At 46.4% G+C, this 13,060-nt stretch overlaps 1 protein-coding gene across 1 annotated transcript; it reads right to left on the reverse strand.

Annotated features, from left to right (window-relative positions):
- Nucleotides 1-3,475: 3,475 nt before the first annotated feature.
- Nucleotides 3,476-12,613, reverse strand: GABARAPL1 (GABA type A receptor associated protein like 1). The gene is made up of 4 exons (XM_066568400.1): nt 12,396-12,613; nt 8,722-8,800; nt 7,474-7,592; nt 3,476-6,140 (listed from the first exon to the last, which is right to left on the reverse strand). The coding sequence occupies exons 1-4, from the start codon at nt 12,483-12,485 to the stop codon at nt 6,075-6,077; spliced, it is 354 nt and encodes a 117-aa protein (XP_066424497.1). The 5' UTR covers nt 12,486-12,613; the 3' UTR covers nt 3,476-6,074.
- Nucleotides 12,614-13,060: the final 447 nt, after the last annotated feature.

Consider the following 13,060-nt stretch of genomic DNA (forward strand, 5'->3'; position numbering starts at 1 on the left):
CTGACACATTAGGAAACACTCTCAAGTTCTGCAGGCAGTTGCCACCCTCTTGTCACCCTTTGTGCTCCATCAGTCCCTTGGGAACAGCAGCCATATCTGCTGAGCACTAGCAGAAGGGATCCTATTTGGGAGAGCAAAGCCAGATTTTCAGCAGCAAGGAAACAGTCTGCAGATTTGGTGGCAGCTGTGACACTTGCCACATGTGCTGGCAACACTGAGTGGGAATGCTTTTGCCCTATAATGCTTTTGCCCTAGCAAACAGCAGAGAGTTAAATCCTCTGCAAACAGTAGGGATTTATTAATGTAAGAATTTACATTCACTGACCTTAAGGTCTGCTGCTACATGGAAAATGGTAAAGGGGTCAAGTAGCAAGCTATCAAACCCAAGGTTTTATCAGCCTGAAAAGGCTATATCCATTGGCTCAAGGATGGTGAGGCACAAACACTGCAACCTCCTGAAAGCCCTCTAGGTTTCTGAAAGGTGTGAGGACACTGCAGGAGGCAGCTCAAGTGATAAAGAGAGGGTTGTGACAAAAAGCCAAAACAGGGTCCTGAGCTCTGACAAAGACTCCTCCCAGATATGGGGGGAATAAAGAGTGGTCAGGAAATTAATCAGATCAGTTTTTCCTTCAGCTAATAATTCAGTACATTCAACCTTATTGCAGTTCTAGCAATGTCCTCACTTGAAAGTTAGGACCTTTATGTTCTCCCCCTGCTTCCATGTAGCACCGCTTTTAGCATTCATTAACAATCTTTTGATTCCCAAAGAACAGTACAATATGCAGATGGCATTGGCCAGGGTGCAAAATCAGGGTGAATCAGAACCTTCCTTTAGTGAAAGGTGCTGCAAGATCCAGCTTTTTCAGTAGAATATTAACTAATTCCTGTAACACATCTATATCCAGGCCTGGGCTGTACTTTGGGATGCCTGCAAGCTTCCAGGAACACAAACACCTCCTAAAGATTGGCAACAGGGGCTGGGGCAGCTGCTGCTTGTGGTCAGCTGTGCTGTGCTCGGGTCAGTCCTGGAAGTGCCATGTCAGCAATGAGCTCTCCAGTCACTCTCTGTGCCTCACCCTGGGGAAGCACTCATCTGAGACTGAATGACAACAATGAGCTGGACTTTCTCCCTCTGGTAGTCTTATTTCTGTTTTAATCAGTGTTTATTTCATCTCAGACATGACTGTTTTATGGAAATGAAAACATCAGTGTCTAGCATAACTTGGGACATTTTATATTAGTCCAGATATGGCCTTCATGGTGATTTTGTAAGGCCTCAAAATAAGTGATCTCTTAACTTGTTAGTCTCTGCTTCAGGAAAATATTTTCTTCAAAGGAAAGCATCAGGATGACTGGAGAAAGGATCCCAGGTGCAGCAATAGTGACCAAGGCAGAGTATTAATTATTTAACCTCTCTAAGCCAGCTGAGCTTATAATTTCCCCCAGGCCTTGCTTTAATATCATTTCTATAACCCACAAAACAAAGGTTATAAATAAAACAGCCTTGGAGCACAAGCTGATATTCCTCATTTGGACCAGGTAAATTACATTCAGCAATGTACTGGCCTGCATATTTTGTGTTAGTGCCTCTCAGCAATGGCACTGATACAAACATGCAAAGCAGCATGGCAGGTACAAACATCTGTGGCACCATTTTCCTTGGAAAGGGGTGAGAGAGGGAGTGGGAGATGACTACTTAGATATACTTTATACCACTTTTCTACCTGAGCCAGCAGACAATACCACAATCCACACAGAAAAATCTTTACTGTATGTGAATCTGAAATTCTAATTATTTCAGCTAATAGCGTATGCTTTTAGCTGCATCTGTGCCCATCTGGCTGTAGTCACAGCACCCTTCTGCCATACAGGGGCAGCTTGTTTCAGTCACAGTGGTGGATGTGAGCTCAGAAATTGCTGATGTGGGTAGGCTCCAATGCAGGATGAATTACTCTCTCCCTCAGTAGCAGCAACAGAAGCTCTCACAGTGGCTCCCCTCTGTATGCAGCAGGAAGAGAAGGTCCTATTAAGCATAGCAAGTTTTATGCCTGTGGATTTCAGTGTTGTAATTCTTGATTTTATCACTCCAAGCAACTCCCTCGCTCAATGCAAAGGGCTGGAGCCAATGGTGCCCCTGGAGCATCGCCATGGCCCATTCCTGCCCCCTCAGCCAGAGGGATCCACACAAACCACAGGTGACATGGAAGAAGGGAGGGAGGGGTAGGAAGTGGCACGTCTGTCACTGCTTCTCCAGATGACAGCATGCATCCCTTTCCTCTTCACGCACTGCCAGAGCCTGGCTTGGAGTCATGGTGCTGAACAAATGGCACCCACTGGTTTTGCCAGCTCCCAGCAGGACTCCTTCCCCCTCATGCACAGATATCCGCAAGGAAAAGCAACCTCATTTGTCACTACTGCAGGGTTCTTTTTCAAGGAATCCCAGATTTCCTTATCTTTGCTCTCCTACGTTTAGAGGATGCATAGCAGGCACCCTGGGCCTCTCTCACTTCTTCCCATGGCAAGTTCCACCTCAGCCTGGGCTGTGGTGACACAGGATGGACGCCTGGCTCCATGAGGGACTTGGCTGGCACAGCACATAGGACTTATCCTACTGCACCCCCCAGAGGCAGTGGAGCACAGCCAGAGGTGGTGACCAGCCCCATCCATTGGTGATGAGGCAGGAATCCCACCTGCCTGCCAGGGCCTGGCAAAGGTACGGCCTCAGGGCGTTCATGGCTGTGCAGGGCTGAGGGCAGGGTCTCAGCAGGCTCATGGCTGTGTAGGGCTGAGGGCAGGGCCTCAGGGTGCTCATGGCTGTGCAGGGCTGAGGGCAGGGTCTCAGCAGGCTCATGGCTGTGTTGGGCTGAGGGCAGGGCCTCAGGGTGCTCACGGCTGTGTGGGGCTGAGGGCAGCTGCAGGCCAGCCCTGCTGCAGCAGCACCAACACAGGTGGCCACAATCCTGAGGGGCTGACAGGGACAGTGCCAGGAGAGGTGACCACAATCCTGAGGGGCTGACAGGGACAGTGCCAGGAGAGCTGGCCACAGTCCTGAGGGGCTGACAGGGACAGTGCCAGGACAGATACAAACAGTCCTGGCCATGGGCATGGGGACAGGTGGCCCAAGGTGCCTGGCAGGGACAGGCAGGGCTGGTGATGCCCCAGAGGCCCCATGACTGGCCCATCAAGGCCTTAAAATGGCAGAAAATACATCAGTGTATTCATTATGCATATTAAGACTTTCTTACATCATCCAGGTCTTAATTAAAAGTCCCACTAGTGGCATAGCAAGACACAGATAGGTGTGTATGTGACAATACCACCAAAAATAGGAGAGATGGGACTTGTCCTGGTAGCCAGGAGAGAGTAAACCTGGGGTTGTGGGAAAAAGTAGCAGCAAAAGTTCTGGCAAAGTCATCCCTTCATTTACAAGCCCACATCGGGAAGAAATGCTAGTCACCCATTTTGGACCAATCTGTGATTTTCAAATGCATCTTTATTGATAAGTTGATTAAGCTCTAGTCTGAACTTTATTTTACAAGAACCTGCAGCTAACCAACACAAAAAAATTACCATCATTACCTTGTACAATACTAGCACAAAAACAGAAATGCCACAATTCAGTTGAAAGAACTGTAAAAGAACTAAATTAAATTGTAAACTCTACACTTAACAAACAGTTGTGATTAGTCCCACGTGTCATTTAAACCCAGCAGTGGGAGGGGAGGACTGAACACAAAACCAAGCACCCCAGATGCCAACTCTTTCTCCCCTGAGTGTGCTTAACCACGTGCTTGGCATGAACAAGTGGGACAGCAGCAGAAAGATGCACACCATCTGCCTGTGTCTTCTCTTTTATCCTAGAAAGCCTCCTGGGTCTGTCCTCTGCTTCAGAATATTCAGAGCTTCCTAAAATAAGAGATTGATGCAGATTTGCACCCAAAGGATGTGAAGAAACCCTGGTAGTGGAAGGAGAGTGAGTCTAAAAGAGAGGACTGAGCAGTGCAGGCAGTGCAGTTATCCAAGTTGGCAGTAGGTACAACTCATCCAAACACATTTATTCCAGATGAACACAGGATGGAAAAGCAAACCTGAAGTTCAGGATGTAATACTGGGGATATTATGCCAACCACTTCATCATCTGCACCCTCATTTTCTGTCTGCCTATTCTGTCTGCCTATTCTGCCTACTCTGTCTGCATCCTCTGTGGTTCCTCCCTTCTCTCCCATTCTTCTGGTACTTCCCACCCACACAGGCAGTAACCCTCCCACCCCACCATGCTGCCCTCCCTGACCTTCACGCAGTTCTGCCAGTAACTCCCACCTGACACTCCCATCAGCTCTCCTGCCTCATGCACCTCCATATAACAACAGTCAGAGAAACTGAAACCTGATTTCCTGTTCCCCACACTCAGAGGAGCACCCATCTTGATTTCTCATTCCTGAGGAACACAGGGAATGGTGATCTAACTTTACAAGTAAGTAAATTGAGCAAATGCCTTCAACTTAATTTGGAGTTCACCTGTATTCTCCATCCTTCTTCTCTTTTCCTCCCTCTTGGTCCCTCTTTTAAATGTAGGAATGTTTACAGTAATTCAGGCCTACTCCTCTGATTTTTAGATAAGACCCCAGAATTTTCCTGAAAGTCAGCTCACTCTCCAAGACCTATTCCTTCATCATAGTTACGGCAGTAATGGGAAAATCTGCTGTTCCTGCCACTGAGAGGAAACTGCTTTGGCATGACAGCATAAGGCTTGCACAGCATCTGACACCCTCCTAAGAACAACACTGGCTTAAAACAAAATAAGAAAAAAAATCTACAGATAATCTATTCCCTTCTCCCTTCAAGTCTAAAAGAACCTCTCTTGTGGCACAGAGAGGCACTGTTACCTAATCACAAAAAGCCAACAGAACACAAGTGGCAGTGACTGATTTCCTACGCTTGTGCACGTGGTGCAAGGGCTGTACAGGGATGAGACATGGAAGGGAAGGTTAAACCCACAGGAACTCTGCCATCTTCAAATCTGCAGAAGACTGGTACAAGGACAACACTGATAGATAATTTTCTGTGTTCACCAAAAACAAGACCACTAGTAGTTAGTTGCCTTAATGCACAGCAAGGGTGGCTAAAGTTAGGTATCAGGAAAAGCAATCTCACTTGTAGGCTAGCTAGGAACTGAAAAGACAATCTCAGCAGCCTCCAGGATGTTCCTCAGTGAAGTTCAGTAAGAACAAGTTTGATGAGCAGCCATGGTGGGCATGTTGGGGATACTGGTGTGGGCTCTTGAGGTCCTTTCTAGCCCTGTGCTTACGAGTTTATCAGTTGACTACACTGAAAAGAACAAAAGGGTCATTTTTCTGTCCAGCAGTTGCAATTAAAGCAACAAAGGAAAAAAAAATTGCAGAATTTTTCCTTCCTTTCCCCAAACTTCATGTCTCACTGCTGAGGAGTTCCCAGCCCTCAGAGTAAGCCCTTCTAATACTGATGGACAGAGCTACCAGCCCTTCTAATACTGATGGAAATGATGGGAAACACAATACCCTCAGAACAATTCACAGGTAGTACCTGGAGGGAAGACTGTCAGCACAGGACAGCCTCATGTGGGCAGAGTGAAGTATTTCACAGCTCACTGAATGGGGGCCATGGACAAGACAGGACAAGGTCAGTGACAATATGTGGCATGCCTTCTTCATCCAATGAAAGGGTTACATGAAAATGGCCATCCTGCCCAGTCACTCTCCTGGAGCTTCACTACACTGGCTTGTCTAGCAGCCTCCAGCACTAACTACTTCCAGCTGTGGCAAGAGAAGAATTGTGAACAGTGGAGTTTCCCCACCCCCCAATGTGGAACCTCTCCTTAGTCTTCAAGTTCACCCTGTCCCCCTACCCTGACTCCCCCTCAATTTAAAAAATAACGGTGATAATTAATGCGTGGAAGCTGATGACATTGTGCATGTGGTTCACTTCCAGTTCTCTTTTTCTCTTCTCATGCATTCTCCTCCTGCCTCTCCAGCAACCTCCTCCCCGCCAATCCATTCCATCAGTCCATCCAGCCTGCATGCCTGGGGGGCTGCTGCTCACTTGCCATAGACGCTCTCGTCGCTGTAGGCCACATAGAGAAAATAGTCCTCCTCGTGGTTATCCTGCCAGGGACAAAGGGACAAAGTGAGGAGCCAAAGCTGGGAACTCACTGCATGTGAGAAAGCTCAACCCAGAGATCATTGTAACACGAGCAGGTAACTTCTCTTTCACTGCTCTTCTCCATTTACATTGAAGGCTTTGCTTCCCTAGACCAAAGAGAACTCTGGCCACAGCTCTGCTTCTACCCACAGGCAGGACACATTTCTGTACACAGGGAATTTACTTGAAGAGCCACAGCCAGGCTGTGTTGCAAGCATGCAACAGAAACAGCTCTGACTGTTCACCAGTATGTCAGCAGTGGTGTGGTCTTAAGACTGAGAGAGAGAATTGGAAGGATTTAACAAGTCAAAAGTCACCTCTAGATGGTATTTTTAATTTTTCAGAACGCTCTGACAAGTGACTGTATTTCTAAGTCCTGTTTTATATACGAGCAGTAGAGCTGATATGTTAAGTGATTACACTGACACAAAAGTTCTGTGGAGTGCCAGCAACAGAGATCTGACCTCAGCTCTGGACAGTCAGACACTTTCCTTTGACATGTTCAGATTTGAAAAGCACCCTGCCTGTGTTATCTTTTATTATCTTCATCAGTACACAGACTGATGAAGTATCCAGTTACTGTCAAAAAGTGACAGGCCAAACAAGGCTCACAGCACCACGTCAGAGCTCTTTTATTAAAACACCCAGCAGAAGGAGAAATCAAGGAGAAATCAATCCAGGCTGCAAGCCACCCATGATATAATGGCTATAGAGCTGAGAAATATGGGCATCCAATATGCCTTTAAGATTGATCAAATAACACTGCTGAGTAGAAATAGTGGGCAGCAATGCTCGCAGCATCCTATGTAATCCTCACTTACACAGTACAAGCGAGGAAAAAGTAATTCTAGGCAAAGAATAAGTGTTCCTCAAGAAAGTATTCATAGACAGATGGATGTCCAGTGATACTGGCCCTTTTACTGGCTTTTTACTTACTTTTACTGGCTAAAAGGAAATCTCTTTTGTATACACAACAAAACTTATGTTCGCCACCCTCCCTAGCCCCAATCTGTGAAAAGGAAGTGGTTTATTTCAATACTTTCTTAAAGTAGTAGGAGCAATAGATCATTGCTGGGGCAAGTATTTGCCACAACCTTTTCAACAGCAAACAACAGCTGAATTGATAAGGCTCCCCAGGCTCCTAAGTGGGGGATGGAACTCCCCTGACCAGGTGATGGGATACAGCTCAGGGCAAGAGGGTGCCTGTGTTCAGGCATCTGTGACCAAGCTGAAACCACTGACACTTCTGGACATTGCTCCTGCCAATGAAAGGCAAGAGAAAAGGGCCAGGCTTACCTCATACAGCTGGCCCATGGTAGCACTGGTGGGAGGGATGGTGTTATTGACGAAGAAGAACAAAGCATCTTCCGGCCTCAGGTGGATCCGCTTTCGGATTAAGAAGTAGAATTGACCAACTGAAGAGGAACAAAGAATGCCTTTAGATGCAGAAGGAATGTTGGAGGGGTTTTTTTTGTTGTTGTTGCTGTTTATTTCTGTATTTTAACCCTAACCATGACTGTTTTCTTTTGATGGTGGAAGTCACATGCTGTATATAAAAAGTAGGAGAACATGAACAATGCAGGAAAAAAGCAAGAGAAGAAAGCAGTAACTTCATGACTGTAACCACATGAGCAGCCAATCCACTCAGAGCTGGTAGTTTCTCAGGTACACATCCCATGCCACGTCCCCTCTCCATCTACTATGCCACACTCCACCTACTATGGTATGAAATGCTCTACTGAGGGGAATTGGTGAGAAGACCTTTAACTAGCTTAACCTTTACATCCTACAGATCAAAGACACCTTAGAGAATTTAGCCTTGGTGTAAATGGTTATATCATTCCTGAAAAAAAAAAAAATCCTTATTATTTACTTGAACTATATTGCACAAGAAAGTTTTTCACAGTCCATTAAATACTGCAAGAAGAAGAAATGCTGTTCCTTTAACTCATGTTCTTGTTCGCCTGCATGTTCTTAAACAAAAACAGATGTAATCACACTCAAGATCACCATGACCATTCAGAAAAAAGAATTCTGTAGCTATGACTACAGCAGTGGAAAAAGGATGGGACTATTGCAAGAACTTGTCTCTTCCTGCAACAAGCGTACAGCCTCTGGCAACTCTGCAGCTAGGTCATCATTGACTGGCCATGACACTGCCCATGATACACAATTTAGTTAGTCACTGTTGTCATGGTTGGAACTCAGCTATGACACGCTAGCTAAGCCAGTGAGATACCTCAAAAGATCTCAGAGAATTCTGCATGTTGTAATCCAGGCTATAACGTGTAACTATAACAAGGACAGCAGATAAATGAGATGTTGAGCCTGTCTGGATATTTTCTTTGCGCTGATCACAGAGTAAAAAGCACTTCTTTTCCTTCCTTTCCCCAACCTTCATGTCTCACTGCTGAGGAGTTCCCAGCCCTCAGAGTAAGCCCTTCTAATACTGATGGAAATGATGGGAAACACAATACCCTCAGAACAAGAGCACTGTGTACCCTCTAACTGAAAATCAGGAAGAAAGGAGGTAGGCATTGTTACCTGTGAGGTCAGAAGGCACGAGATACTTTCTTTTGTCTAAGTCAGGTACTCTGGCTTTGGGTGCTTTTTCCACGATTACCTGGAAAGAGAGAGAGAGAGAATGCAAGAAACAGATGATGAGTATCATAAACCAAAATGGTCCAAAAAGTGTCAGTGGATATTACCATCTCATACCAGGCCTTTAGGTAATCTGTAACAAATACACAACATTAAAGAACACACAGGTGAGATGACTCAAAGAAGAAGAACAGAAGACAACCTAAAATCACTCCCAATAGCTGTGCTAGGAGCCCAGGCCTGCAGCAGCGAGCATGGTGAGTGAAAAAAAGAGTCCAGAAGAGACATAAAAATAAACCACAATGGCTGAGGAAAAAAAATAATTAGGACACCTTGATGTTCCCAATTCAGGTTAATTTTGTGTGAAGAAGCTGTCAGGAGGCTAATACACAAACACAAGTAAGTTAAACTGTTTCCAGGTTACAGTTCCAAACTGCCTTGCACAAAATCAGCCCTACTCCCAGTAGTCCCACATCCTAATTTCTACTTTCACCAACACCAAGTGCTCTAGAATGAAGCAAAGAATTAAAGAGAAACTACAGCTCATTGGGGATTTTTTTTTTAATCTCCAGTTCTTCAGGAGTTATCATCTACTCTGAAATTCATATCCTTTAAGTTTATTATCCATATTTCACATAGCTATGGAAATTTCCTTAGTCAAGTAAACATACAATAATTAAAACCAGCCTACCATCTGGGCAACTGGACCCATTGAGATCTCTTGACAAAAATACCAGTTTCCTTCCAACACAGAAATATACAAAGCACAGCAGCTTTAAGATCAAACAGACCAAGAGGTCTTTTGCTAGAAGATAATTTTTGTTAGCAGAGCTAGGCAAAATATTTACCTCAGAAACAGGAATTATTCCAAAGTGACCTGATCTCCTTTTCCATTGAAACCTTTGGAACTGCTGTGTTTGTGCAGAAAAAAAAATGCAGGTCTTTTTGTGATATGTATTTTTGAACTGGTAAAAGATCCATCACGTTTCAATTTATGTGGCTTGCTGTTCTGCAGAAGCCATTCTGACCACCCACACTAAATCTAAACCTGGATTTTCTGAACTTTCTAAATTTTTTAATTCCCTTAGGCCCTATACTAGTAAATACTCCACCTGAAACACCGTGGGACTAATTTCTAAGGGTTCCATGTTCCCATTGTTCTTTGGCAACCCCAATTAGCAAATACAGCTGTTGTGTAACAGAAAAGGTTGAACTGCTGTGGACTAAGCCTTCTTTGGAAGCAAAACGATGTTGCCCCACCAGTGAGACACCACACCAGAACAAAATGTTATTGTGAGCTTGGTGTATTTTAGCCTGGACATGGTGCTGTGCTAACCTGAATCCTTCTAGAGCCAAGTGAGTGTCTGCAAAATATCTCACACCAGAGAGGTACCAAGTAGGACACATTTTCCCTGTGCTCCATTTCAATGTGGCCAGCACAGCCAAATCCCCTGAAATTTCCGGGTTTGATTTTAAAATAGAAACATGGTTGCCTCAGCGACTTCAAGATTTTCAAGTACCTGAGTTAGCACAAGACACTCAAGCTCCTTCAGGCAGTATGAGGTAGGACATGCATTTCTGTACAAGATGCAGCTGGTAAATGCTGTGAGGGAAGGACAGTACCACAATCTCACTGAACAGCAACAGCACTTCTCACACTTTTTACCAGCACAGCCAAACAAAGCAGTATCTAACACAGTAAACTGCAGTGGGAAGAAACCTTTAGTTCTTGCCTCCAGTTAAAAAGTCCTACTGACAAGCCAAACTGCTTGCTGTGACTACCCTAACTGGAGGTGGGGGGGAAGGAGGGGGCTTGTAGATTGATCATTAGATAATAAAGGAAAAGAAGTCATGCCTATAAGAACAAGGTGAGTGTTGGGGCTTATAATCCCCTAGGAAAGATTTAAATCAGATGACCACTGACTTAAGAGATGTTAAGAAACATCTCCTTCCTGCAAAGATGCACAGAAGGAATGAAGGTGCTCTGCTAATCTGACTGGCAACTGCAGTCAGTTTGCTGGATAATGCAGGTTGTCTCTTCTGAAGCACTAAACCATTCACATACCTAAAAAAGCCTTCTAGGAAAATCCTAAGGGCAGAATACAGACTATCTACATTTGAGCTGCTGCTGAGTGGTGACTGTGACAATGCAGGGCAGCGAAATCTCATCAAAATGCTGAGATGTATCACGGTACTGCAGTGTAGGCAGCCAAAAGGATGACATCTTCAAGGATCCTGCTGTCAGGAAGGGCAGACACAGAAGTGATGTGAAGAACAGAGTGCTGCATTCATTTCTTTGTATGCAGCTCTGTCAAGAGGCTATCCCTAATAATCCACATCTGGGCCTTGCCATGCATCATTCCAATGATCCTTTGCTCCAGCACACCCTGTTATTCTGGTCCTAGTTTTCTTCACAAAGTTCTGCTGATGCCCCCCCTATCTTGACCTCCTTTATCTCCTGCCAGACTGGGCCTCGTCCTGGGCTCCCCACAGGGTTCTTCCTGACACATTTGTCATGGCCTGCTGTGCAATCTGCCACGTTAATCCTCAATTTACACCTTCTCTCTCGGCCGACCTACAGAGCCCTCATCATAAATGCCCAACCCCACACACTTCAAGCTGCATGCTCAACCTATGCTATGCCAGGCCTCCCAAAAACAGAGAGAACAAAGACACCCAAATACTGACTTCCAAACACTTTTTCAAATCTATTTGAGGGTCCCTCCCAAGAAAAAACATGCTGTTAGCCTGCAGGGAAAACATGGAGTGTAACTGTTCCCCCTCTGTCATTAGTTTTACAAGGCGATCCCAGTTTTTTTAAATGCAGTACACCTGTGCAGTAAATCTAGGGCAGACCTCTACAGTGGGGATAGGAAAAAAGAATACTTGCAAAATGTTTATTAAAAAGGAAAAAACACTCTACACTTAATTAGATTTGTCATTTCTTTTTGTTTTCATCCCAATAATTATTCGGAATTACGAAGCCAGAAGTTTCCCACAGGCACTCCAAAGGGGCCTAAGAATGAGGAAGCAAAATTTAGCTAGATGACCTTGCATTCCAAGTGACATTTTCTCCACAGAATGATTAAACAGGAGGGCGAAAGGGTTGAGAAGTATCATGTTTTTGCTCATGCAAAGGAAAAGAGCAAGGCTATATAGAAAAGACATGCCAAACTGAAGTAAAAATAAAAATAACAGGGACGTATGAGATGACCCGGATGCAGACCATGTTTAGTATGAAGAGTACCCGGTTAGCCCACTCACGGATCTCCATTTTCACAGAAACAAGGGTGAGCTCCTTCCCCACTCACCCCCACGCATGCCAGAAAAAGACCAGCAGCGTTCCCACTGGAGTTACTGCGGATCCCAGGGGAAAAGGTGTATTCCACCCCCTACCCACACTGCAGCCCTTCGCGCATCATAAATAGCCCCAGCTTCGCACTAAGGAGAAAAGCAGCCGGGGGTTTGAATCAGACCAGCGAGATCACCATCATCTGCACTAAACTCATTTCTTTCGCCTTCAAAAGAAGGCGAGCAGCAGCCGACGGCCAGCACGGAAAACAAAGGCGGCCGAGCCCGGTCTCGCAGCCATGGCCGCCCTGGCAGCGCGCACTCACGGGGACTCTGTCGGGGTATTTCTTCCGGATCTTCTCCCCTTCTTTTTTCCTGTACTCGAACGGGTGGTCTTCCTTATACTGGAACTTCATGGCGCCGGGCTGTCCCTCCGCTCGCGGCTGCGGCTGCTGCTGTTGCGCTGCCTCCGCCCCGGCCGCGCTGCGCACAGAGCTCCGCCCGGCCCCGTCGCCCACCGCGCTCCGGCCGCTCCCGCCCCGCGCGGAGCTGCCCGACACAGCGCCGCTCTGACGTCACGGACAGGCACCGCCCCGACCCCTCGCGGGGTGACGTCACGCGGAGGGGCCCCGCCGCCGAGCCGAGCCGTGACGTCACGGGGAGATGCCCCCCGAGCCGAGCCGCGCTCTGACGTCATGGGGAGGTGCCGCGGTGCCCGGGATGGGGAGAGGTGAGGGGACAGGGGAGGGCGCGTCCCGTTCGGGCAGAGATTTATTGCCCGGCAATGCGTAAACAAACAAACAAACAAATAAATATTTAAAAACTAAATTTTTTTTTAGCTTAAAGGCAGCAGAGCGCCGCCCGCCCTCCGCAGCGTGACTCAGGGTTATGAACACGGCCCTAGCCGTACCGGGGCACCGCACCCGTCCTGGGGGACGCGGCTCGGGGCTCCCCGGGCGAGGCCCGAATGCCCCCGCTGGTCCGAGTGAAT

The sequence above is a fragment of the Molothrus aeneus genome, chromosome 32 (genome assembly GCF_037042795.1).
Source record: "Molothrus aeneus isolate 106 chromosome 32, BPBGC_Maene_1.0, whole genome shotgun sequence".
Taxonomy (NCBI): domain Eukaryota; kingdom Metazoa; phylum Chordata; class Aves; order Passeriformes; family Icteridae; genus Molothrus; species Molothrus aeneus.